The sequence below is a fragment of the Ornithorhynchus anatinus genome, chromosome 5 (genome assembly GCF_004115215.2).
Source record: "Ornithorhynchus anatinus isolate Pmale09 chromosome 5, mOrnAna1.pri.v4, whole genome shotgun sequence".
NCBI classification, from domain to species: domain Eukaryota; kingdom Metazoa; phylum Chordata; class Mammalia; order Monotremata; family Ornithorhynchidae; genus Ornithorhynchus; species Ornithorhynchus anatinus.
The window spans coordinates 84457886-84485566 of record NC_041732.1 but is presented as its reverse complement, the minus strand read 5'-3'; the positions used below and the strand labels follow the sequence as shown (position 1 = coordinate 84485566).

General features: G+C 45.4%; 1 protein-coding gene across 2 annotated transcripts in view; it reads left to right on the top strand.

The window, feature by feature from the left end:
• Positions 1-26895, top strand: part of SOCS6 (suppressor of cytokine signaling 6) — a 67771-nt gene extending 40876 nt beyond the window's left edge. For both annotated transcript variants that reach the window (XM_029066683.2, XM_039912128.1), the window contains exon 3: positions 23689-26895. In XM_029066683.2, coding sequence (XP_028922516.1) covers positions 23812-25407 — 1596 coding nt within the window. In that variant the 5' untranslated portion in view covers positions 23689-23811 and the 3' untranslated portion in view covers positions 25408-26895. The remainder of the gene's footprint in view (positions 1-23688) is intronic.
• The last annotated feature ends 786 nt before the right edge of the window (positions 26896-27681 follow it).

Genomic DNA, 27681 nt, shown 5'->3' with positions numbered 1-27681 from the left:
ACAGTAAGCACCCAATAAGCTGCACCATTTGCCTGCCATGGGATCTCGGGTAAGTCATGTAATCTATCTTTTCCTCAGATTCCTCATCTGGAAAGCGGGGATTCAATATGTGTTCTCCTTCCTATTTTGACTCTGAGCCCTATGTAGGACAGGGACTGTGTCCCACCTGATTGTCTTGTATGTACCCCACTGGTTAGTACAGTGTTTAGCACATGGCAGATGCTTAACAAATACCCTCCCTCCCTGCCACTGTCTCTCCCCTCATCCCCAATATATATATATATATATATATAAATATATATATATAAATATATATATATATATAAATATGGACTTGAATTGAAACAGGAGAGATTTTAGTTGGACATCAAAAAGGACTACTTTACTGTCAGGGTAATGACATTCTGGAGTGGACTGTTAATAGTAACATAATAATTGTGATATTTGTTAAGCACTTACTCTGTGCCAAACACTGTACTATGCATTGGGTTAGATACAAGAAAATCAGATCTGACAATCCATGCCCCACATGGGGCTCAGAGTCTAAGCAGGAGGGAGGAGAGGTCCTGAGCCCCCATTATAGTGATGAACAAACTGAGGCCCAGAGAAATGAAGTGACTTGGTCAAGGTCATATAGCAGGCAATTGGCAAAGCCAGGATGAGAACCCAGGTCCTCTGATTTTTGGGCTTGTGCTCTGTCTACTAGGCCACACTGTTAAGGGAGATGCATGCCTGTCCGTTACCACTATCTGGAAGCAGAAGATTGGTCCAGATGATCACTTTCTGCAATGCAAATACTTTATATTTTTTATATATTGCAGGCATATTTCTTTAGACAAAACTAACTTCATAGAAACTTTGGAATTTTTATTTCCAGTTATCTGAAGGAGTTTATGAAGAATTTCATTCTCCTGTTTTTCATTCACTGCCCTCTCCAAGTATGTTTATATGTGTCTTCTGCTGGATTTGACAAACATAATAGATCTAATTCAAGGCAGCATTTAGGGAATGACCATAGATTACTGTTTGCTGTAAACTCCTGGTTGCTCATTGGCGGATGAACAGCACTGCCAATTTCCCCCTGCTGTTGCTGGGTTTCTTAGGGCTGCCCAGATGTGTCCTAAGGACACGCCCCTGCCCATCAGGTGAGGGCTGGTTTCCACGGAGATCAGCCTGGTCTGTTTTCAGTGTCTCCATGGTGAACGGGTTCTCATGATTATGCTGCTTCTGTTTTCTCCCCTACGGGAAAGACAACTCACCAAATCTCACACTGCTGCTCTCTGGTTTCGCAGCATCCTGCCTGGGTTCATTTCTGATCTCGCTTTCAAAAAAAGGTCTTGGGGAGCCCTGAGGACAATACAGGAATTGGAGTTAGGGGAAAGGGAGTAGCCAGAAAACACTTAGAACAGTGCTTGGCAGATAGTAAGCGCTTAACAAGTACTATCATAATCATAATAATAATCATAGTGATAATAATAATAAAAACCCAGATTCTACAGCTCTCTTTCCAAGCCCCTCAGATTGTTGCTGGTGTGAGACACATTTGGTACCCTTTCTGGGCAGGAGAAAGGCAATCAATCAAATTTATTGGGTGCTTACTCTGTGCAGGGTATTATACTAAGCACTTGAAGAGTACAGTGTAACAAAGTTGGTAGACCTGTTCCCTGCCCACACTGAGAGACAAAAGCCAAGAACATTTATGTGGAGAGATCTGTATGGTTTGGGGAGGTTGTTAATAAGGAAGAACGCACATGAATGATTGTGAAACTGGAGACTCAGTTTGAGGAGAAACGGAAGAAGTTTAAAGGAGGAACAGGCTTCAATATTGAAAGTAGGTCATTCCAGCCCAATAATTATCCCCTCTTTCGTACTGGTGAAGGAGGAACAGGCTTCAGCAGCGTGGCGTAATGGATAGAGCATGGACCTGGGAGTCAGAAGGTCATGGGCTCTTATTCCGGCCCTGCCTCCTCTCTGCATTATGACCTTGAGCAAGTCACTTCTATAGGCCTCATCTGTAAAATGGGGATTGAGACTATGAGCCCCATGTGGGTCAGGGATTGTGTCAAACCCGATTTGCTTGTATCCATCCCTGCGCTTAGTACAGTCTGTGGCACATAGTTAAGTGCTTAGCAAATACCTCAATTAGTATTATTATCATTATTAATGAATGTAGGCCATTCCAGCCCCAACGATTCTCCACTCTTTCATACTGGTAAGAGAAACGGCAACTTTGAAGCAGATAAGATCAGCTTTTTGGATGAGAATTAGATTAAAAAGAAAATTCCATTTGGTTTTTCAGAAGAAGGTTTGATATGAAAATTACTATAGAAAACAATATATGTACATAGCTCCTTTATAGAAGATCTGTAAATAGGTCTCCTTAGTCTTCGAGCTATGTTGTAAGATCTCTTGAGGCTCCCCTAAAGATAAGGAAAGAGTAAAGCAATGCACCCTACCCAGCAGGTTTTAATGCATTGTCTCATTGGGCATCCTCTAGACTGTTAGCTGGTCATCTAGACTGTAAGCTTTGTGGGCAGAAAATGTATGGTATATTGCACTCTCCTAAACGCTTAGGACAGTATTCTGCATTCAGTAAGTGCTCAATATGTATGATTGATGATCTCAGTGATGGTCACTTTCAGTTATCAAATCGAGGATTTTTGTTTCCAGAGGGACTATTAACAGCCATATCTAAAAGTGAGAGACGAGAGTTAATTGTCTCCTCACCAGCCCTGGTCTCTCCACAAGTTTGTGAACATAGTGTAAAGCTCCATACACATCTAACCAAGTTCAGTTTCAGGAGTGAAAGTGAAGAAGAGAAGAAGTGGTGGGAAAATCTGATGAAGTGGAAGGATTCTGAGGCACGGAAAGATGTGTGCTGAACAACGTCTCAGAAAATTGATCTGGGCCAGAGAATGAAGTATGGACCTGAGAGGGAAGAGACTGGAGGCAGGGAGTGTCTATGAGGTGGCTGAAGCAGTAGATAAGTCAGGGTATGGCAAGCGCTTGGACCATTGGAGTGACTGTTTAGATATTCATTCAGTCATATTTATTGAGCATTTACTGGATACAGAGAACTGTACTAAGCGCCTGTGAAAGTACAGTATAACAATAAACACATTACCTCCACTCAGTGAGCTTACGGTCTGGAGGGTTAGAGAGGAAGGGGTGGATTCTGAAAATGTGGTGGGAAATACTAACAGGTTTTGGTGACAGATTGAATCTGGGAGTAGAAAGAGAGGGTGGATTCAGAGGTAATGCCACGATGATGGGCTTGAGAGATGGGGGAGGATAATGGTGTTAGCAAGTGTGATGGGAAAGTTACAGGGAGAGGAATAATCTCTCCCATTAGATGACAAGTTCCTTCTAGGAAGGGATTGTGTCTACCTACACTATAGTACTCCCAAGCTTAGCACAGTGAACTGCACAATATGAATGCTCAGTAAATGCCACCAATTGATAGAGAATTGGGGAAGAAAGATGAAGAGTTCAGTTTGGACATATTGAGATTAAAGGGCTGGCAGGACTCCCACGTAGCGACATCCCAGAGGCAGAAGGAAATGTGAGATTGCAGAGGACTGGGGTGGGATAGGGGTGAAGGGGCTAAGTGGGGGAGAGTGGGGAGGTTGAAGTCTGTTGAGGTAAATTGGAGGCATAAGCAACAACAGGAGATCTGGTACCCCAACAGTGGTGAATTACTTTAGTTTTTCTATTGCATAACACTCATTGTTGCTTGTTTCTTTGGTTTTTAATTTCACTAGCTTTTTTTTCGTTTGTTTTATTTTCATTTAAAGACAGAAGAACATGCTGGATGCCATTCGTGGTTCAGGTCAATGGTCTGTTCAGTCCAGAGCTCTATCTTCAAGGAGCCACCAGGGTACTTGATGGAAAAGTGCAAGACTGCAAATTCCTTGTGCCGAAGGAACATGACTACCAATTCTGTTGAATTCTAATAATAATAATTATGGTCTTTGAGTGCATATGATGTGCCAGGCACTGTTCTAAACACTGGGGTAGATACAAGATAATTAGGTTGGACAGAGCCCCTGCTTTACATAGGGCTCACAGTCTTAATCCCCATTTTACAGATGAGGGAACTGAGGCCCAGTAAGTCAAGTGACTTGCCCAAGGTCACACAACAGAAAAGTGGTGGAACTGGCATTAGAACTCATGATTTTCTGACTCCCAGACCCATGCTCTATCCACGACGCCTTGCTGCTCACAAGTGCTTAGTATAGTGCTCTGCACACAGTAAGCACTCAAAAAATACCATTGATGAATTGTTTACTCCTAGGCAGGAGAAAGGCAATCAATCAAATTTATTGGGTGCTTACTATGTGCAGAGTACTTTACTAAGCACTTAGAGTACAGTATAACAGAGTAGGTAGACCTGTTCCCTGCCCACAGCGAGAGGCAAAGGCCAAGAATATTATGGAAGAGATCTATGCTGCAAAAGACTGTGTGGTCTGGGGAAGATTGATAATAAGGAAGAATGCACATGAAAAATTGTGAAACTGGAGACTCAGTTTGTGGGGAAAAGGAGGAAGTTTAAAGAAGGAACAAGCTTCAGTAATGAAAGTAGGCTATTCCAGCCCCATCGACTTCCACTCTTTTATACAGAGAAAGAGGGAACAAGCTTCAGCAGCATGGCCTAATGGATAGAGCACAGGCCTGGGAGTCAGAAGGTCATAGGTTCGTATCCCAGCTGTGCCTCTTTTCTGTTGTGTGACTTCTCTGGGCCTCAGTTACTTCACAAGACTGGAATTCAAGAGCCCCGGCTTCTAATCCTGATTCTGCCTCTTACCTGTCATGTGACCTGGGAGAAGTTACTTCTCTGTTCCTCAATTCTGTAAAATGGGGATTACATAGCTGTTCTCCCTCCATGTTAGGCTTTGAATGCTATGTGGGATAGGGATTATATCTGATCTATTATTCAGTGGTATTTCTAAAGAATTTTCACAAATCTTGAGGGGTACATTGTATATCATTTCTCCATTGATTTGAATTTAATGAGGGAATAGGTAGAGTAACAGAGAAAGCGATTAGGGCACCCAACTTGCTAGGCCATCAAAGACAAAATGCCAACTAGCGTTACAAAGAAGTGGCCCCTTGAATTCTCTATTAAACTGGACCATTAGAGAATATGAGAAAATTTCTCATACTTGGTTCAGCAGGGAGGAGTGATCCAGATCAGACCAGGACCACTACTACTACTAATGATCCAGACTACTCCCCTGATTAGACTGTAAGCCCATCAAAGTGCAGGGACTGTCTCTATCTGTTACCGATTTGTACATTCCAAGAGCTTAGTACAGTGCTCTGCACATAGTAAGTGCTCAATAAATACTATTGAATGAATGAATGAATGACCACACAATCAGTGGCATTTATTGAGGGTCTACTGTGTGCAGAGCACTGTACTAAATGCTTGGGGGAGTACAGTACAACAGAGTTGGTAGGCAGGTTCCCTGCCCATAAGGAACTTACAATCCAGAGGAGTGGAACTTCTTTCCTTTATTGAGAAGAGTGTGGTACTCTTCGTAGCTCACCCCTCCATCTATCCAGAAATGCTCCTTGAGTTGGAAACTTTACCACTGAAAGACATGTGCATCCTAGTTTTTTTAAAAAATGACAGTAAAAGAAAAGAGGTGTACAAGCAGTGTGATGATAATATTGGGAATTCACAGTATGTGCCATCTTTTGCTTACAAAGCACTTCACAAATATGAACTAATTCACCCAACATTCCCAGAGAGTAGGTGTGTCAACATTCCCATCCTGCATAGAAAACTGCTGAATTGTGGTTGCCACAAAGGACCAAAGCCAAACAAGATTTGGAATTCAGTTTTTCTGGCTCCGTGTCATTATACTCAAAGCACATGTCATTTGTTCATTTCTTCTCTTTTCTGTTTTCCTCAATTGAGTTTCAATGCAGTTCTATTTACTTTTGACTCGGCACACTAGGAGTAGCTTGCCCTGAGAGAAACTAAAGCAAACTGAATATTTGTGTCAAGCACAAAAGTGATATTGAATTGAGTCGTTAGGTAAGTTATAAATAAAAGCCAAATATGGTGAGTGTAGGCTCTGCCTTTGCACGCTGAAACTTGGCCATGGATTCTCATTTGTCACTATGGCAATCGCTTGGTCAAACATCTCTCAGAAAATTAAGGCCAAGTTCAAAGACAAATGCACCTGAGCTGGAAAAACTGAATTAGTATCATTTCAGACTTCCTAAAGGGCTACGCATTTTTAGAGTGTATGTGGATAACTCTAAATAAATGGATAGATTTAAAAGATAGCTTTTTATATTTAGGAAGTAAAATATTGACTTTTAAACCCAGGTTACATGGTATAATTTAGCCAGCATTCCAGTTACATCAGAGCTTTGCAAATGTTGATGTGAGAGAAAATGAATCTGGAACCATTCAAGTTTTGGTTTTAATCATCAGTGGTTTGAATGGGACCTTAGCAATAATGCTAAGTCCCCACTACAATTACTAAGTAGTGGAGTAGGTATAAATTAATCAGGTCAGATGCAGTCCCGGCTCCACATGAGACTCACCGTCTAAGTATTAGGGAGTATTGAGTCCCTGTTTTACAAATGAGGAAACAGGCCTAGAGAAATTAACTCACTTGCCTAAAGTAATTAGTTGTATTTATTAAGCACTTACCACATGCAGAGCACTGTACTAAGCACTTCGGAGAGTACAGTATAAAAATGGACATACTCTCTGCCCTCAATGAGCTTACAGAACCCAGATTAGAACCCAGTTCCTCTGACTCCTAGGCCTGTGCTCTTTCCACTGGGTCACAGTGCTTCTCAGAGATACATCTTGAAGGTGCCCCACTGATAGGTTTGCATATGGGCTTTCAAGACCACGGCTTAAGGGTGAACCCCAACTGCCCTGCTGTTAACAGATGCCGGCCCTTCTCAGTCTTCACTCCTCTCCTCACCTTTTCTCCTTTCCTGATAGCCAGTCAGTTGTATTAGCATTTACTACATGCAGAGCATTAGGAGAGTACAGTACAGCAGTATAACAGGCACATTCCCTGTCCACAGTGAGCTTACGGTCTAGAGAGGGAGACAACACAGTAATATAAATAAATAAAATTACAGCTATATACGTAAGTGCTGTGGGGTTGGGAGATGGGATGAATAAAGGGACAAGTCAAGGTGATGCACAAGGGAGTGGGAGAAGATGAAAGGAGGACTTAGGGAAGGCTTCTTGCAGGAGATGTGTCTTCAGCAAGGCTTTGACGGCAGGGGACGGTAATTGTCTGTTGGATATGAAGAGGGTGGGCGTTCCAAGCAGGACATGGACAACAGGTCGGCAGCGAGAAAGATGAGATCAAGGTAGATAGGTACTTGCTATGATGAAATTTCAGCATGAGAATCGAAAGTGGAAGCTTGCTTCTGATGTGCACCTAATATGTTAGGTCTGAGAAGTCTGTATCATTGTGTCCTCTCTCTGGGGCCATAGGGCCCTAGCCCCAACTGCACCCTTTGGATTTTTATGCAGGAAAGGTAACAGAGCTAGTCTGCCCTGCTCATGGATTTGGAAGAGAATCAGAGGAGCCAAGATGGTGACTCTGTTTCTGCCTTTTGCCAGCAGAGATCCTCGTAGCACAGGTCGGAGCCCGGTGCAGGCTGGGTTATTGGCAGTGTAGGTGGGAGTTGCATGCGGCTCATGTCTTTGAGTGTGTGTGTGAGCACTGGGCTGATATCTGGAGCTGGAGCAGCGTCACCACTGACAGACATGTGATAAGATCCAAGGCTCGATTGCTGGGGCAAAGGGAGTTGCTTATGGCCTGGCCTAAGGACAGGAGAGGGTCAAAGGAGAGTTGGGAGGGGACAAGGAGGAGGAGCCCAAGCCTGGAAGTCAGAAGGACCTCGGTTTAAATCGTAGCTCTGCCACTTGTCTGCTGTGTGATCTTGGCCAAGTCACTTCACTTCTCTGTGCCTCAGTTACCTCAACTGTTCAATGAGAGATTAAGGCTGTGAGCCACATGAGACGTAAATTGTGTCCAATCTGATTAGCTTGTATCTACCTCAGCACTTAGTTCAGTGCCTGACATATAGTAAGCACTTAACAAGTGGCATAAAAAAAAGAAGATGAGGAGAAGGAAGAGAAGACACTCTACCTTTCCCTTTCCTTGCTCTCTCTTCCTCTCCACCTTTGGTCCCTCTTCTCTCCCCTGCTCTCCATTTGCTTTCATTCCCTCCCTCTTCTGCCTTTCCTTCTGTGTCTTCCCATCCAAAATCCACCCCCAGTTTCACCCCCTTGCTCAGACTGAAAAACCCTCAGTGTGTGTGCATATTGTGACATGAGACTCTTCATTTGGAGAATGGTATTCTGCAAAAGAATCTAACCTGGTTCTGGTGTGGAACAAAGATCAAACATAATGGTTTGTTCACATGGTAAAACGGTTCCTTTCAAACTGGGTTGCTAGTGAAACGAACTTACTTCTCAACCAAGTCCTAAATGTATTTTTTGTCCACATCAAAGAAGCCCAGGAGTTGAAAACCAGGCTGGGAGGTGATCAGTGACCAAGAGGCCCTGATTGGGCTATTGGTTTTATTCCGGTATGTGATGGAGAAACTTAAACACTTGCTTTACTTATAATGGCTTCACCAAGAAGGTTTTGGGGGACCAAGTTGAAAGAGAAAAATCTTCTCAGAAATCTTTTCTTCTCTGAGAATTAGGTAATGACTCTCCCCCACCCAGCATCCCCCCAACCCTTTTGCAATTGTAAAATGGCAAGGAATAGCCTGGAATATTATAAAATGACCTTCAGTAGTAGAACAAGAAAATTTGGAAGTGGATGGATGGTAAAGGAGGTGCCATGGATTAATACTAACTTGAATTGCCTTTTAAAAAATAAAAATGAAAAACTGTTCATTGATCTGCCTCTTATAAATATATATTCAAAGTCAGCTTCTTTTAGGTTAGAAAGCCAATATAAGCCATTCAGAGCAGTCACAATGGCAGGAGACAGATGGCTAACCTAAGAAAGATGGTGCATATATTTTTGGAAGAATGGACAGAATTAAGTGATCTTAAATCACCTTTGAGCTGGAAAATGAGAAGAAAAAGAAAGAAGAAGATTAGATGGCCTAACAGAACTCTCTAAATTTCTAATGTCTGGAGTTCTAGAAAGGGAAAGTTCACTTGAAATACTGACGAAGCAGTATCATCTTACTGAAAGTATTTTTGGTAAGATTTGAAGTAGAAAAGGAAAAGTGAATGAAACATTGGGTGCCAATTCATTCACTTGTATTTATTGAATGCTTACTGTGTGCAAAGCACTATACTCAGCACTTGGGAGAGTATAATGTAACAACAGCCAACAGGCACTTTTCATGCCCACAATGAGCTCACAGTCTAACCCTGGACTCTCTTCTGGTGTAGGATGACACAAGGCTATTGACTTAGATAAGGGTCTGTCCCACCTGGGCTCAAAGTCTCAGAGGTAGGGTAGAAGAGCAGGTAGTTTCTCCATGTTTTACAGATGAGGTCCAGAGAGGTTAGACTGTAAGCTTGATGTGGGCAGAGAATGTGTCTCTACCAACTCTGTTATATTGGGCTCTCTCTAGTGCCTAGTTCAGTGCTGTGCACAAAGTAGGGGCTCAGTAAGCACCCAAGATCTCCAAGAAAGACAAAGGCAGAGCAGGGGCTAGAACTCAGGTCTCCTGATTCCTCGTCCCATGTCCTTCCCAGTAGACCACACTGCCTAGAGTTGTTGTAATGGTGAATCGTGATTCAGAAAAACATCATAACTTGGCCAGAAATGTATTATTCCACCCTGTGGTAATCAGACTATTTACCAGTAGGAGCTTGCCTGGTGCAGTATGTAATATGTAGCCTATCTTTTGTTTACATCTTTATCTATCCATTTCTCCGTTTCAGTTTGCAATTCACTTGATTCTCTAACACGGGGTTTGGGTTCTCGCCAAACTGTGCTGGAAGGAAGAGTCTTGCTATAGTACTTTGAGTCCACTGCTGTGTACGAGCACAAAACTTTTCTTCTGACTACCACAGCGTCACAGGCTCAAGTTGTTGGGTGACTGTTCCCCCTGTTCTTAGCAGGATATTCTTGCCAAAACACAAAGGTAAAAAATTAGGATAGAACTGAGTGAATTTTATTAGTGGTCACGACTAAATGTTCACCGTCATAGTTGATAGCCTCGCGGCACTTATGAACATATTCATAATTGATTTACATTAAGGTCTGTCACCCCCTCTAGACTGTAAACTTCTTGCAGAGGGGAATGTGTCTCCCAACTCTGTTATATTGTTCTCTCCCAAGCGATTAGTACAGTGCTCTGCACACAGTAAGTGCTCAATAAATAAGATTGATCGGTCATTTTCGTTGTTCGTGTCCCACTCCATATTCAGTCTTCGGTCAAATCCTGTCGGGTCAACCTCCACAACATCTCCAGAATCCGCACCTTCTTCTCCATCCCAACTGCCACCACACTGATCCAGGGAGCCTCAACACTCGCCTCCCTGCCTCCAGTTCACTCTTTTACTTGGATCACTTCTCAGAAACATCATTTGCACTTGTCTCCCCACCCTGCAAAAACCTATGTGTTCTCTTCTGCATGTGCAAGTCACTTTTTCTTTTGGGCCTCATTGGTGACCAGCCCAGCTTCCCGGAATCAAGAGTCCACTTTTTTCTGGGTTAATATCAGGGTTTTTAGAGGAAGCGTGCAAAATGTAGGAGTCGGAAGGACTTGGTTCCTAATCCCAGCTTCGCCACTTGTCTGCTGTGCGACCTTGAGCAAATCACTTCATTTCGCTGTGCTTGTTACCTCACCTGTAAAATGGGGATTACATGTGGGAAGGGACTGTGTCCAATCTCATCATCTTGTATCTACTCCAGCACTTAATAAAGTGCTTGGCACATTGTGAAAGCTTGACACATATCTCGGTGATTTTTATCGTTATGGCAGTCTAACCAAAGTTACCCTTGTTGAATAGGGGCGCCCATTGGGTGTGGATCTTTCCTCAGTGAGAGCACAATTTAACCTGACCCTGTGTTTGCGGAGTTCTGTGGGTAACTTCAGGAGACACCCCCTGAAGTCCCAGAAGGGTACTCACCTTGAGGAGTGACAAACTGCCCTCTTAGAGGAGCAGTTAGATTTCCTCTTTGCTGACTGTTTCTCTCTGTCATTGGGTCTGCTTGGCCTTGGAGCCAGAGGTGTGGGAAATCCAGCTAAATCTTGCATTGTTTTAAGTCCGCGTTGTAGAGTTATTTGCGTGGCTCATTCTGGGTAATGTGTTCCAGAAACAGAGTGGGTGGGGAGGTTAGTGGGTTTTTTTTTCTCTGTTTGTGAATGAAGTCCTCCTGTTTTAAACAGAGTGCCTTACACATTTTCAGGTGGAGGGTAGGTTTACAAGTCAAGCATCTCTGGCCTGGGAATGGATATTGCTCAGTTGCTGTCGCTGTTAGGTCAGGTTGCTGAGCAACCATCAGATGCAATGGAAAAGGTGGGTCAGCGATCTTGCTTCAGATCAGGAGTTGACATAAAACAGATTTCTTCATTCCAGTGAGCAGCCTGTTGAGATCCTGCAGGCCTGGGGCAACCTATTAGGAAGATTTATCTTCCCACCCAAACAAAGCACCTCCACTCATCGTTTCCACTAGGGAATCCAGGAGCACCTGGAATTGAGAGATCTCTGCCAGCTAATTTAGACAGGATCAAAAGCTGGCAAACTCCACTAGGCAGCATGGCCTAGTGGGAAGAGCACGGGCCTGGGAGCCAGAGGACCTGGGTTTGAATCCCAGCTTTTCCATGTACCTGCTCTGGGAAGTCAGCATGGCTCAGTGGAAAGAGCCCGGGCTTGGGAGTCAGAGGTCATGGGTTCGAATTCCTGCTCTGACTCTTGTCAGCTGTGTGACTGTGGGCAAGTCACTTAACTTCTCTGTGCCTCAGTTACCTCATCTGTAAAATGGGGATTAACTGTGAGCCTCATATGGGACAACCTGATTACCCTGTATCTATTCCAGCGCTTAGAACAGTGCTCTGCACATAGTAAGCCCTTAACAAGTATCAACATTATTATTCTCTTTGCCTCAATTCCTTCATCCACAAAAATGGGAACTTAATACCTATTCTCCCTCTTACTTAGACTCTGAGCCTCACAGGGGACCTGATTATCTTGTATCTTTCCCATCACTTAGTACAGTTCTTGGCTCATAGTGAGCGCTTAACATATTCCACCCCCAAACACCAACCCAGACTGTACTCTGTTCCATGATGTCATTGGAAATCAGACCGAGTTCTTTGTCTCAAAATTGCACCTCTCCCGTACGTTAAGGGTATGTGAAGTCTCCATTCATCTAAATCTTCAGAAATGATCCAGTAGGAGTATAGTGATGATCAATCAATCAATCAGGAATCAGAGGACATAGGTTCTAATCCCGGCTCCGCATTTGTCTGCTGTGACGTGGGGCAAGTGATTTAACTTCTCTGTGCCTCATTTACCTCATCTGTAAATTGGGGATTAAGACTATGAGCCCAACATGGGACAACCTGATTACCTTCTATCTACCCCAGGGCTTAGAACAGTGCTTAGCCCATAGTAAGCGCTTAAAAAAATACCATAATTATTATTATTTTTTTTGAGAGCTTCTTGTGTGCAGAGCACTGTACTAAGCACTCAATGATAGCTGTTTCATTTTGTGGTGGTTGTTGGGAAAAGCATAAGCACCTTGCTGCTGTGGGCCAGTTATTAAATGGGGAGTGGTCCAAGGCCGATTGGAAGGCTGTGGGCCAGGCACCATTTTTACTAAATTCTGGGAAAGTATTGTTTTCCCCCCTCCCTCAGCACACTTTGTCTGGTTGTGCCGTGTTTCCCAAATAACTTGATAAGGTTCCAAGCCCTCAAAGAAACCCCAGATAGTTTACATTTTCCCACTCTCCCTGTCCCAACCTATAGGTCAGGGACAGCAAGACTTTGGCCGATTCCCATTTTCTTTCCTCGCTGCAGAAACCAAGGCCACGTTTTCAGGACAAGTCGTTCACTCACAATCTCGTCGGCGTCCTTCTCCTTGCTCAGTCCAGCCCATTCGTTACAAAGACACCCGGTCTGTGCCCTGCTTGTCTTCTTGTCAGTTGCTGCTCCCAAGTATTTGTGTTGCCTTGGACTCATAGCTAATGAGGCAGAAGATGAATTATGATACTAATAATTATGGCATTTGTTAAGCACTTACTATGTGCTAAGCCCTGTTCTAAGCACTGGGGTAGATACAAGGTAATCAGGTTGTCCCATGTGCGGCTCACAGTCTTAATCCCCATTTTATAGATGAGTTAACTGAGGCACAGAGCAGTCAATTGACTTGTCCGAAGTCACACAGCAGACAGGTGCAGAGCTAGGTTTAGGACCCATGTCCTCTGACTCCCTATTTGCCATTAGGCCTAGCTGCTTTTGAAATTGTGGTATTTGTTAAGCGCTTACTATGTGCCAAGCACTGTACTAAGTCCTGGGGTAGATACAATCAAATTGGGTTTTACACAGTACCTGTCCCACATTCATTCATTCATTCAATCATATTTATTGAGCGCTTACTATGTGCACAGCACTGTACTAAGTGATTGGAATGTACAATTCGGCAACAGATAGAGACAATGCCTGCCCAACAATGGGCTCTCACGTGTGCCTCAGAGTCTCAATCCCCATTTTACAAATGAAGTAACTGAGGCATGGAGAAGTAAAATGACTTGCCCAAGGCCGCACAGCAGACAAATGGCGATGGTGGGATTAGAACCCATAACCTTCTGACTCCCAGGTCTGTGTTCTGCCCGCTATGCATAAACACTCATCTGCCCTTTTCTGCCAACTGGCAGGTGAGGTATTGATTTTTTGGTTGTTGTTCCGAAGATGTAAAGTTATCAGATCAATCAGTGGGTTTTTGGAGCATTCATTATGTGAAGGAGCACTATACAAAGTACAATACTAATTTTGGTTGATGCTATCCCTGCCCACAAGGAGCTCACAGGGTTGGGCGCTCATGGGGGCAAGAGCCGGTTAAGTGGCTTTCTAATAATACACTTCGGTAATTACAGTCACTCAAAAACACCCACACCCTCAGACCCGATGTCCCGGCCAGAGGCTTTGGAGCCTCCTCTCCTGGCTCACTTTCAGTTTAAGAATTTGGGGCTTGGTGGGGCAGTGCTGAGACATTTAATGGAGGTCACCACATTCCCAGCCCCCGTGAAGTTTGAGCCTTTAAGTCAGGTAGTGTCCCTAGCCCATAAGCATCTGTTTGCATGATGGGTTTGATTTCATCTTCTGAAGAAACCGAAACAGAAAGTCATATAAATGTGCATTTGAGCCCCCTCCCCCTGGCCTTGGCCTCACCATGGGGCCACAGCTGTCCAAACTCATCTCGAACCCGACTGATTTGGGCTCGGTCCAGACTCCACCCCAACGGGCCTGTTGGGGCCTGGGCAAAGGTCTAATACACCCAACCCCGGAAGTCGGCTGCCTTTTCCATTTTCTCATGCTGGAGCAGTGTTTTCTACCCTGTCAGGGAAGTTTATTCCAGTCCATGGGATGGAATTTGTCATGAAATCAGTAGTCTGGATTTCTGACATCCACACACTTAGTGAAAGGACTCGTTGACTTCCCTTACTAGCTCTGGGACAGTGAAGTGGTGTTATGACAAATTGGAATGATACAGGGAAGATTACAAGGATGAACTCCAATTCATCCTTGAGTGAAGCATTCCATATTTTCAATTTTATCTATTTGTACTGATGTCTGTCTCCCCACCTCTAGACTTGTGGGCAAGGAATGTAACTTTTATTTTGTTGTACTTTCCCAAGCGCTTCATACAGTGCTCTGCGCACAGTAAGCACGATTGAATGAATGATTGAAAAGTCCGGTTCACGTTTTGCTTTAACACCTGCATTGTTTTGGGTGAAAAGGAGATTGAGCATGCACCACATGCGAATTCTAATAATAATAATAGCTGTGAGATTTGTTAAGCCCTTAGTGTGATGCCAAGCACTGTTCTAGCTGCTGGGAGAGGAACCATATAATCATGTCAGACATAGTCGCTGGCCTTAGTTTAAGTAGAATGGAGAACAGGAATTTACTTCCCCCCTTTACAGATGAGGAACCTTAGGTACAGACAAGTTCAACGACTTTCCCAAGGTCACACAGCAGGCAAGGGACTGGGTCAGGATGTGGATTCCCAGGCCTGTGCGCTTTCCACTAGACCATTCTAGGCACTGGGGAGGAGAAATAGGACACGGGCCTAAGAGTTCCAACCTCATGGCGAAGTTGGGTGGGGGAGGGGAGCCTAGAGAAGGGAGTGAGACAGAGTGAAAACTGCTGTATTGGTAGACTAATCCTCTTTAACTTAATAACATCATCTAGTAGATATGACTCAGTTGTAAATCCTCTTTCAAAACTCTTGTCATTTTAGACTTTCACTGTAGGGGAAATCACCTTTGAAAATCTGCGTAGTTAACATTAAGTGAAAAGACTGTTTCCTTTTGACGTACAAATAAGTTAGATGACTGTTGATATTTGTTGATCGTTGTAGCTATTTGCTCTAATTTGGTGCTGAAGAATGCTTGAATTTATGTACTCAAAAAAATTCCCTTGGGTTTTGATGGTGAATCTAATTCCAAAAGGTGAACACAGCACTTATCGAGCTGCTACTGCTGTGAGCACTTGGTCACGTAAAGCAGAAGGAGAAAGACCAAGTCCCGGCCCTCAGGGACCCGCAGCTAGCCTCATGAGAGGTGCTTTTAGAAGCCATTTAGTATTTTCAGCGGGCTCCTGCGGGTGCCCTTGCTGCAAACAGGAGTCCACAGATTTCATTGGAATAGAAATGAGTTAGGAATGGCACCTCTAAAATCAGTGTGCTTGCATATCCAGGATCTCTTGTGAACTCACTGTGAGTGTAGTACCTGGTTCTCGAAGAATGTTTCCCCCCTGCAATGGTGCCAGCCACATACCAGTGGCATTGGGAAGCAGCATCACCACCAACCCCTCGCCCACATCCTGCCTCTTGCCTGGAACGCCCTTCCTCCTCATATTGGACAATCACTTTCCCCACCTTCAGAGCCTTATTGAAGGCACAACTCCTAAGAGGCCTTCCCTGACTAAGCCCTCCTATCCTCTTCTCCCTCTCCCTTTTGCATTGCCCTGACTTGCTTCCTTTATTCACACCCCATCCCAGCCCCACAGCACTTATGTATATATCTGTAATTTATTTATTTATATTAATGTCTGTCTGTCTCCCTCCACTGTAAGCACACTGTGGGCAGGGAATGTCTGTTTACTGTTATACTGTACTCTCCCAAGCACTGAGTACAGTACTCTGTACACACTAAGTCCTCAATAAATATGATTGAATGGATGAATAAAAGAGCTTGGGCTTCAGGGTCTGCCTGCGGTGTGACGTTGCTACCTCATCTTCTGGACTGTGAGCCCATTGTTGGGTAAGGATCGTCTCAATTTGTTGCCGAATTGTGCTTTCCAAGGGCTTAGTACAATGCTGTGCACACAGTAAGCTCTCAGTGAATGAGTGAAGTGGGAAATGAAACTGTGAGTCCCACTTGGGACAGGGACTGTGTCCAACCCAATTTGCTTGTATCCACCCCCAGCTGTTCGAACAGTGTCTGGCACGCCCCTGTCCTCTCCCCCTCCCTTCAGGCTCGCATCTCCTCCTGCCTCCGGGACGTCTCCACCTGGATGTCAGCCCGCTACCTAAAACTCAACATGAGAAAAACTGAGCTCCTCATCTTCCCTCCCAAACCCGGTCCTCTCCCAGACTTCTCTATCACCGTGGATGGCACGACCCTCCTTCCCGTCTCTCGGGCCCGCGATCTCGGTGTCATCCTTGACTCGTCTCTCTCGTTCACCCCACACATCCTATCCGTTACCGAGACCTGCCGGTTTCACCTTTACGATATCGCCAAGATCCGCCCTTTCCTCTCCACCCAAACGGCTACCTTACTGCTACGGGCTCTCGTTATATCCCGGCTAGACTACTGTGTCAGCCTTCTCTCTGACCTCCCTTCCTCCTCTCTCGCCCTGCTCCGGTCTATTCTTCACTCCGCTGCCCGGCTCATCTTCCTGCAGAAACGATCTGGGCATGTCACTCCCCTTCTTAAACAACTCCAGTGGTTGCCTATCAACCTCCGCTCCAAACAAAAACTCCTCACTCTAGGCTTCAAGGCTCTACCTCACCTTGCCCCTTCCTACCTCTCCTCCCTTCTCTCTTTCTACCGCCCACCCCGCACGCTCCGCTCCTCTGCCGCCCACCTCCTCACCGTCCCTCGGTCTCGCCTATCCCGCCATCGACCCCCAGGCCACGTCCTCCCGCGGTCCTGGAATGCCCTCCCTCCTCACCTCCGCCAAACTGATTCTCTTCCCCTCTTCAAAACCCTACTTAAAACTCACCTCCTCCAAGAGGCCTTCCCAGACTGAGCTCCTCTTCTCCCTCTACTCCCTCTACCACCCCCCCTTTACCTCTCCGCAGCTAAACCCTCTTTTCCCCCTTTCCCTCTGCTCCTCCACCTCTCCCTTCCCATCCCCACAGCACTGTACTCGTCTGCTCAACTGTATATATTTCCATTACCCTATTTATTTTGTTAATGAATTGTACATTGCCTTGATTCTATTTAGTTGCCATTGTTTTTACGAGATGTTCTTTCCCTTGACTCTATTTATTTCCATTGTTCTCGTCTGTCCGTCTCCCCCGATTAGACTGTAAGCCCGTCAAACGGCAGGGACTGTCTCTATCTGTTGCCGACTTGTTCATTCCAAGCGCTTAGTACAGTCCTCTGCACATAGTAAGCACTCAATAAATACTATTGAATGAATGAATGAACGTAGTAAGCACTTAAAAATTGGTATTATTACTACCAATAATAAATACCATAAAAATTGTAGAATCATGAGACAGGTTTAGAAAGCAAAATTGTGATCCTACCAAACTCATCAAAATTATTCAAACATAGTGTAAAACACTTCTTGCTTATTAAAGCATCACTTTTGAAATTTTGTAATGTTTGGCCTTATGGTGTTTTTTCATTGGGCCTTTTTTGTTTGTTTGTTTGTTTGTTTCATTTGATTGGAGATCTTTGCAGGGAACTTGTTTGCCAACTGTTATATTGTACTTTCCCAAGGCTTAGTACAGTGCTCTGCACACAGTAAGAACTCAGTAAGTTACCATTGATTGATTTGAGTAGACTCCCCAGCCTTAGTGGCTCCATACTTAAATGGTTAGTTTTAAGGGCTGACTGTTTTGTTGAGGAATAGGATTGAGTTTCCCTGGAAGTAGATTACATAAGAAGATCGTGTCTTCTATTGAAAAAAGTTGCTTTTTTCACACTGGCCTATTCCCCTCGTATTTCCTATGCAGTTCTGGAACCCAGAAATTTCAGTGAGTTGACTCAAATGCTTACATTTAGCTTGCAACAAATATGTAAAGTTATTTGGCTTCCAGTCTTTTTTCTTTTTTTCCTTTTCTCTCATCCAAAGCAACAGTATCTGCCAGTCATAACCAGAGCAGATCCTGGAATAGAATGGAGTAGAATTGTCCATGACAGTGTAATCCTTTTATGCCTGGGTTCTTCGGGTGTCAGGCTTGTAGATGCATCCAGGTATGGCTTTTCATTAATAGTTTCAGTTTGGGTCTAGGTTCTTGGCAGTGGTTAGATATCATCACCCCTCTCAAATGGCATTTCACATGTAATGGTGTTTGTCTCTGGGCTGGTCCGCAGGAGAAAGAAGTAGTGAGTGTAACCTGGAGCATAGCATGTGCCCTACCTACACATGCACTGTACTTTCATAGTTATTAAAGCACAAATGGTAATGAACACCAAAATTAGTGTTTTTTAACTGCTTCTGGGCCATATTGAATCTTCTCTTTTAAAGAATTCAAGCTATTTTTTGAAGTTTATTTTTCTTTCTGTGGGATTGGCATATCTCCAAATTTCCCAAGATGTTACATTTGGAAATAGAAGGCAGTTTTTAGTACATCCTAAGAGCAGAGAATTTGGAGAAAGCTGTGGCCCCAGCACTCAGTCAATCAGTGATATTTAATGAGTGCTTACTTGGTAAAGAGAGTTGTTAGATGTAATCTCTGCCCATAAAGGATTTTCAGTCTAGAGGGGGAGATGGATATTTAATTACAGATAGGGGAAATGGCAGTGTAAGGAAGCCAGCACTGACCTCTTTGTTAAACTGCAAACCCTTAGGCTGGTGAAAGTTCTTTTATGAAAAAAGCCAACTGAATTGGGTAGTTTCCAGTAGTTCAGATAGCCAATAAAGCTGTATTTCAGGGCATCAAATACTAAATTTTGGTGTACCAGGGGTAGAGGGTTTGTATACGTGTAAGCCTTTCATTGTACTTGTGTAGGTGATTCCTGTGAAATCTTCAGCCCCATATCCATCCCATCCTTCATTGTCCAGTCCATATTATTGTTGTTTTCTGTCCCTTTCTTACCAATCCTTTTCCCTAGTTACTTTCTCATTATCTTTCCCTCTAATTCTCCCTCTTTCTCTTCTACTCCTATGACTATTCCCCTTTCTTCTGTCTTTGATCAGTCCTCTCTTATCTAGTAAGTCTTCTGTCATTGGGCAGGGATTGTCTCTATTTGTTGCCGAATTGTATATTCCAAGCGCTTAGTACAGTGCTCTGCACACAGTAAGCACTCAGTAAATACTATTGAATGAATTTCCCCTTCCTTCAATGTTAATAACAGTAATAATAATTATTATGGTATTTGTTAAGCACTTACTACGTGCCAGGCACTGTTCTAAACTCTGGGGTAGGTACAAGCAAATGGGTTGGACACAGTCACTGTCCTCCATGATGCTCCCATTCTCAATCCCCATTTTACAGATGAGGTAACCGAGACACAGAGAAGTGAAATGACTTGCCGAAGGTCACGCAGCAGACAAGTGGCAGAGCTGTGATTAGAGCCCACGACCTTCTGATTTCCAGGCCCATGCTCTATCCACTACGCCACGTAGTACTGTCTCTGCATTCTTTAAACATTTTGATTTACCACCCTAACCACAGAACACGTATGTACATATCATCATACTCTGCTGCTTCCTGTATCTTTATTTTAATTTTGGTCTCCTCCACTAGACTATAAGATCCTTGAGGGCAGAGATTGTCTCTACCAACTGTTCTATATTTTTTCTCCCAAGCACTTAATAAAGTGCTCTCCACCCAGCACTCAACAAGTATCAGTGGTTGGTTGGTGGATTGATTTTCTGTTCCCTCACCTTCCTCCCATCTCTCTTTCCACTCTTCCTGGTTGCTCTTGCTCTTCTATTGTGCGTTTTGGGCTGAAGGGAGAGGTCGACCCCTTTGGCTGAGGCTTTTGGCAGTGCTTTCCAAGCTAAGCAAATGTCCACTCCCTCCTGCTTTCCCTCTCCCATTCCTGCTCCTTCTCCTTCTCTCTTTTCCTTCTCCGCCCTTTCTCCCTTTCTTCCCTAGCGGTTCCCCTGGCCCTTTCTCTCCATTACTCAGTAGGCAGTGAAGAGAGGCCGGGGTGGGGGGATGTTGCTTAGGTGGTAATGGCCACTCTCTATCCAGAAGCCAAGTAGCAGTGAGTGCCAACGTCATTTGCCGCCTTCTCCTCCGGAAATGTGGAACCTGTCCAGTCAGAGGCCAGTTGACCAATCCAACTGGATTGTAAAATTTTGTGTTGAAGTTCAGTCTATCGAGAAAAAGAAAATAGCATCTCTGTTGTTCCTTGTGGTCTGTTTGATCCTTGTCTGGATGGAAAGGCTGGGGCCAAGCCTGCTCTAGGGTCTAGGCATTGTTTCGTAACCAGCCCAAAACCCGCCGGGTGAAATTTCACTTATGGCCTGGAAGGGCTGACGTATGCATGACGTTCACCAGCCATCCAAGGACTTCTGTCCCGTCAAGATGTACTGGGGAAGAAGACTCTGTTCTCTCTTGTTCCATTAATCAGTCCATTGGTGGTATTTTTTGAGTGTCTATTGTGTGCAGAGCACTGTGCTGAGAATCCAGCAGAGCACAATACAATTGTTAAACATGACCCCTGACCTCAAGGAGCTTACAGTCTTGTGGGGGAGGCAGGCATTAAAATAAATTACATTTGGGGATGCAACCAAGTATAAGACTATGTACATAAATGTGGTGGGTGGAAGTTGGGTGACTATCAAAATGCTTAGGGGAGGCATTGCATATGTATGTATATATCTCAGTCAATCACTGAAATTTATTGAGCACTTGCTGTGTGCAGAGCACTGTACGAAGCACTTGGGAGAGTACAAGAGAGTTGGTAGACATGATCCCTTCCCAAAATGAGCTAGTTTCTCAGCTCCCTGTGGGCAGGGATTGCCTATACTTACTCTTTGGTATCATGCCCTCCCAAGAGCTAAATACAGTGTCCTGAACACAGGAAGTTCATTCAATCATTCAATAGTATTTATTGAGTGCTTACTATGTGCAGAGCACTGTACTAAGCGCTTGGAATGTACAAATCGGTAGCATATAGAGACAGTCCTTGCCCTTTGACGGGTTTACAGTCTAATCGGGGGGAGATGGACAGCAAGAACAATAGCAATAAATAGAATCAAGGGGATGAACATCTCATTAAAACAATAGCAAATAAATAGAATCAAGGCGATGTACATCTCTTTAACAAAATAAATAGGGTAATGAAAATATATACAGTTGAGCAGATGAGTACAGTGATGAGGGGATGGGAAGGGAGACGGGGAGGAGCAGAGGGAAATGGGGGGAGAAGAGGGTTTAGCTGTGGAGAGGTGTAGGGGGGCGGTAAAGGGAGTAGAGGGAGAAGGGGAGCTCAGTCTGGGAAGGCCTCTTGGAGGAGGTGAGCTGTAAGTAGGGTTTTGAAGAGGGGAAGAGAATGAGTTTGGCGGAGGTGAGGAGGGAGGGCATTCCAGGACCGCGGGAGGATGTGGCCCAAGGGTCGACGGCGGGATAGGCGAGATCGGGGGACGGTGAGGAGGTGGGCGGCAGAGAAGCGGAGCGTGCGGGGTGGGCAGTGGAAAGAGAGAAGGGAGGAGAGGTAGGAGGGGGCAATGTGATGGAGAGCCTTGAAGCCTAGAGTGAGAAGTGCTCAATAAGTACAGTAGAATGATCGATGTGGGTTGGACCTCAGACCACCACCGGGCCCAGCACGTGCATTTTGGAAGTCTGACATGATTAAAGACAATAGGTTTATATTTCTGCTTGCTGCTCAGAGGATGAGTCATTTGTTAGTAGAAATATCTGAAAAGACAAGTTGGATAGGTTGGTTTAAATTTAGGAATGATAATTTTTGTCCTTTTTCTCTTTTACTGTTTTTCTTTTGTTTCTATCAATGAAACACATATCCCTGAGAGTAGAGTACTGCGAATGGGTTGTCCTTAAATACCAGTAGAAACCCAGTAAATTCACCGGGCTGAAAATGGGCAGCAAACTCCAAACACAATTTATAAATGCAGTATACTTTTTTTTCCAATAAAAGAGCCCAATACTGAACCAGCTACAAGTGAATTTTGTCACTCCTTACAGTTAATTTGGCTAAATCCCAAAGGAATAGTCTTTTTGCTAGATTTTAGTGCAGTTTGTTTCAGTATGACTGAAAAACAAATGCATTTTCATGTAGTCAGGCTAAGAAAAGTAGAGAAACATAATGATGGGTGGGGTTTTTTTGTTGAATTTTTTTTTATGGCTGCCTTTCCTAAAATTTGCATCCACCTCCAAACTACTTGTGCAGGGCCAGTTGCCCAATTTCGTGCCCTTGGCTGCTTTTTCTCCTCCTCCTCCTTGTCGCTCATCTGCTGGTGCATTATTTCCTGACTCTGGCAGCCTTTCCCTCAAGATGGGTGGTGGAGGGTGTCAGCGGGAGGTGGGGGAGGCGAGGGGGTGGGGGAGGAAGGGGCGGGGCGAGGGACCAAGGTACATTTGTAGAAAATAGAGGAATAGGATGAATTTCAGTCAAGAAGCAGCATGTCCTTGTGGAAAGACCGTGGGCTTGGGAGACAGAAGACCTGTGTTCTAATCCTGGTTCCTCCACTTGTCTGTCATGTGACCTCGGGCAAGTCACTTTTTTCTCTGTGCCTCAGTTATCTCATCTGTAAAATGGGGATGAAGTCCTCCTCCCTCTGACTTAGACTCTGAGCTCTATGTGAGATAGAAACTGTGTCCAACCTGATCATCTTGTATCTACCTCAGCGCTCAGAATGTTCATTCATTCATTCAATTCATAATTTATTGAGCGCTTACTGTGTTCAGAGCACTGTACAGAGTGCTTGGAAAGTACAATTCGGCAACAGATAGAGACAATCCCTACCCAACAAAGGGCTCACAATCTAGAAGAAGGGCTCATAGTCTGGAAGAGTGCTCGACTCATGAGTACATAACAAATGCCATTAAAAAAATTAGGGAAAAGTTCAGGGCAACTCACCTAGGCCAAGAGAACAATCTGCCCTACTGACGATTCGGGCCAGGAGTGCTCGGCAGAAGAAGGATCAGAAGATTTTGGTGAACTCCAAGCTCACGCCAGGCATCATGGTTGGTGGAACTCTGGGTAGAGTCAGCGGCCATGTTATGTTACTGAGTTCCAGCACTTAGAACGGAGCTTGGCACATAGTAAGCACTTAACAACTACCATTATTATTGTTATTGTTATAATTATTATAAATTTCTCTCTGTTTCTCTCCAGGAAATGGCTCCGATCATTAAAGGAAGCTGAAAAATACCCATGAACCAAAGCGCACCTCTGGGCGTTGGGAGCCGACAGTCCCGGCAGAGTCATTGATTCGGCAGGATTCGGTCCCGAGGCAGAATGAAGAAGATCAGTCTGAAAACATTCCGCAAGTCTTTCAACCTGAATAAAAACAAAGAAGAGAGCGACTTCGTGGTGGTCCAGCCGTCATCCCTGGCCGGCGAATTTGCTAAAGACGATTCCCTGTTCGGGAGCTGCTACGGAAAAGAGTTGACCGGCTGCGAAGTGAACGGCGAGGACGAGAAGGGCGGGAAGAACCGATCGAAAAGCGAGAGCCTGATGGGCTCGCTGAAAAGGCGGCTGTCGGCCAAGCAGAAGCCCAAGGGAAAGGGCGGGCCGGCGTCCTTGGGCTCCGGCGACGAGGACAGCTTTTCCTCCTCCTCCGCCCCGCTGGCCTTCAAGGACGCGCGGGCCCAGCGGCCCCTCCGGTCCACATCTCTCCGCAACCACCACTACAGCCCGACCCCCTGGCCCCTGCGGCCCACCACCTCGGAGGAGACCTGCATCAAGATGGAGGTGAGGGTGAAGGCCCTGGTGCACTCGGCCCACCCCAGCCCGGCCCCGAACGGGGTGCGCAAGGACTTCCGCGAGCTGCAGCCGGACGGGGGCGGCCCGGAGCCCAGCGGTGGCTTCCCGAGGCCGGCGGCCTCTCCCGCCGGGGACCTGCGTCTTCACATCGACGACCACGTGCCTGTAGTTATCGGACTCGTGCCTCAGGACTACCTTCAGTACACTGTGCCTTTAGAGGAGGGGATGTACCCCCTGGAGGGATCGCGGAGCTGCTGCCCGGACGGGTCCTCGCCCATGGAGGTCTCGTCGGCCGCGTCGCACGCCGGGGTGGGCCCCTTCTCCGAAGAGGAGGGCCGGCGGGAGGCGGCGGCGGCGGCCCCGGACGGCCCGGGGGATCCGGCGGGGGACGGCGTGGGGCTCGGCGCCCTGCAGGGCCCCCAGCCCGACCCCGGCGACCCCCCGCCCCTATCCCCGCTGCTACCTCCACTGCAGAACAACCCCATCCAAAGGAACTTGGGCGGCCTGGCCGGCCCGGGGGCCCACGGGGCCGAGAGCGTGCGCTGCCATCTGAACTTCGACCCCAACTCGGCCCCCGGGGTCGGGAGGGTGTACGACTCGGTGCAGAGCAGCGGCCCCATGGTGGTGACCAGCCTGACGGAAGAGCTGAAGAAGCTGGCTCGGCAGGGCTGGTACTGGGGCCCCATCACCCGCTGGGAGGCGGAGGGCAAGCTGGCCAACGTGGCCGACGGGTCCTTCCTCGTCCGCGACAGTTCCGACGACCGTTACCTCCTGAGCCTGAGCTTCCGCTCCCACGGGAAGACCTTGCACACCCGGATCGAACACTCCAACGGCCGGTTTAGCTTTTACGAACAGCCCGACGTGGAGGGGCACACGTCCATCGTCGATCTAATCGAACATTCGATCAGGGACTCGGAAAACGGCGCCTTTTGCTACTCGCGGTCCCGCCTGCCCGGATCGGCCACCTACCCCGTCAGACTGACCAATCCGGTGTCGCGGTTTATGCAGGTGCGCTCCTTGCAGTATCTGTGCCGTTTCGTCATTCGCCAGTACACTAGGATAGACCTGATTCAGAAACTGCCTTTGCCAAACAAAATGAAGGATTACTTGCAGGAAAAGCACTACTGAAAGCCCACCGGAATCTCGCATCTTGCACTTTGGGAATAATAAAAAAAAAACCCACAGAAAACAACAAAAAAAAAAAACCAGAGAGAGATCGAAATACAGTTTACAAATGTTTGTTGCTCTCAAAACCTTTTGCTGCCATAACAATGTTTCAGTTTGTGGGTAGTTGAACCACGGTTCTGTTTGGGGTTATTTTTTTGAGGGGGGAGGGAGGGCGACGGGAGAGTGCTGGCAAGGTGTTTGGGATTTATTTTTGATTTTATTTTTTAAGAAAAAAAAGTCTTGAGGTTTTTAGAAGTTTGAAGAATCTTTCATCAATGTGCAGAATAATCACAATGTGAATGATAAAATTCTCCTGACTCTCCCCCTACCATGTCCTTCGCTGCTATCCACTGTGATTTTTTATGCATTAAAAGCACATTTCATGTTCTTCCTCCATTCAGTAAGGTCTGTCTCTTTGAATTGCCCCATTTTCGAAAGCCAAGTGGAGAAATAGGCCAGTGTGATAAATGCCAGGCAAAGGTTTGCATTTTCCCCAAAAGGGATTTCCCACCTTCAGAACCGAGTTGTCTTTAAACAAACCCCGGTGGAGAATACACGGGTGACCTGAGTTGCTCTAACGGAGCCCACATATGCAGTGTAACTTTTTACCTGCCCCGTGTCCTAAATCCACTTCTAAGGTCAACCGTGGGTTTTGGCTCCAGAGAGTTGAACTTTTCTTTCATTGCCCTTGTATTTATTTATTTTTTGTCTTCATGGCTTTTAATAATTGCCTTTTTCAAATAGCCTTCCTTGGAGAAATCTTGAGCACGTACGCCACAGATCTAGAAATTGTGGTAACGTCCGTGAGTTGACTGGCAGAATACCTGCATATCGGAAACGGGTGATGATGAGATGGATTGTGATCTTGGCTGTAGAGCAGCTCCTTTGGCCGAAGCCATTTTTCTTGAAATGCCTCATTACCTGTGGTTCTCCTCAGACGTGAGAGTTGCATTCCCGTGAAAACTCGCACGGAAGTTCTCACTACGATATCGTGGCCTGCTTGGCTCGTGCTGTTGGAAGAACTCGCCCTAATCCCCGAGATGCGCTGAAAGCCTGCCTTGCGGCAGAGCTGAGGGCATCTACACTACTCCAAAATAATATGATTTATCCTTCGTTATTTTTGCCTTTTGTCCTTGTTCTCTTGGGTGGACTTCGAATGTACAATTCCTTTTTTAGTATGACAAATTTTAACGCTTCAAAAGGTTTGATAATGTACCCACTGATTAGGAAAAAAAGTTCCCGTGGTGGGGTTCTTATTCAGATGTGGTTTTTATACACTGGGGATAGAAACAGGTCTGAGTTACCCTGAGTTTTAATTGGCTGGGGAACTGCAAAACATGTGTTGGGTGTGGATATTGGAAAGATTCTGTCCTAGTCAGTTAAGATGCTACTGCTTGTCACTGCTACTGTCCTGAGACGATTGAATGAATAAAAACACTAAGGAGCTTTTGACCCTCTCTCACTGAAATTACCTCTCTGTCTTAAAGGTGACCATGTCCTTCGTATTATTGAATTTCCAGTTACCAAAGCGTGCCATTTCTCCATATGCAGTCGATCAGTGGTATTTACTGAGTCTTTACTATGTGCAGAGTACTGTACTAAGCGCTTAGGAGAGTACTTTAGAGAAGCAGCGTGGCCGAGTGGATAGAGCACGGCCCAGGGAGACAGAAGGTCTTGGGTTCTAATCCTGACTCTGCCACTGGTCTGCTCTGTGACTTTGTGCAAGTCATTTCAATTTGCTGGGCCTCAGTTACCTCATCTGTAAAAAGGGGATTGGGACTGAGAGCCCCATGCAGGACAGGGAATGTGTCCAAGCTGATTTGATTGTATCCACCCCAGCACTTAGTACTAGTCAGTGCCTGGAACAGAGTAACCGTTTAACAAGTACCACAATAATAATAATAACAATTATTATCTTAATAATAATTATCTTAATAATAATTGTTATTATTATTATTAAAATACGAAATAATTAGCAGTCATGTTCCCTCCCTCAATGAACTTACAGTTTAGACTTCTGCTCAAAAGGCTACCCTGTGCTTACCCCACAACTTTCTAGGTAGAGTGGGGACTGGTTTGTTCAGCGTGACCCAGAAGAAAGGGAATGAAAGGATTATCTCAATTCAATTATGAGTGCAAATGATATTTTTATATGTGCTAAATACATTCACCATATTGCAGTTTTCCACTGGATCACAGCATAGCATAGATCACAGTCGCTCTTTGGAAATGGTC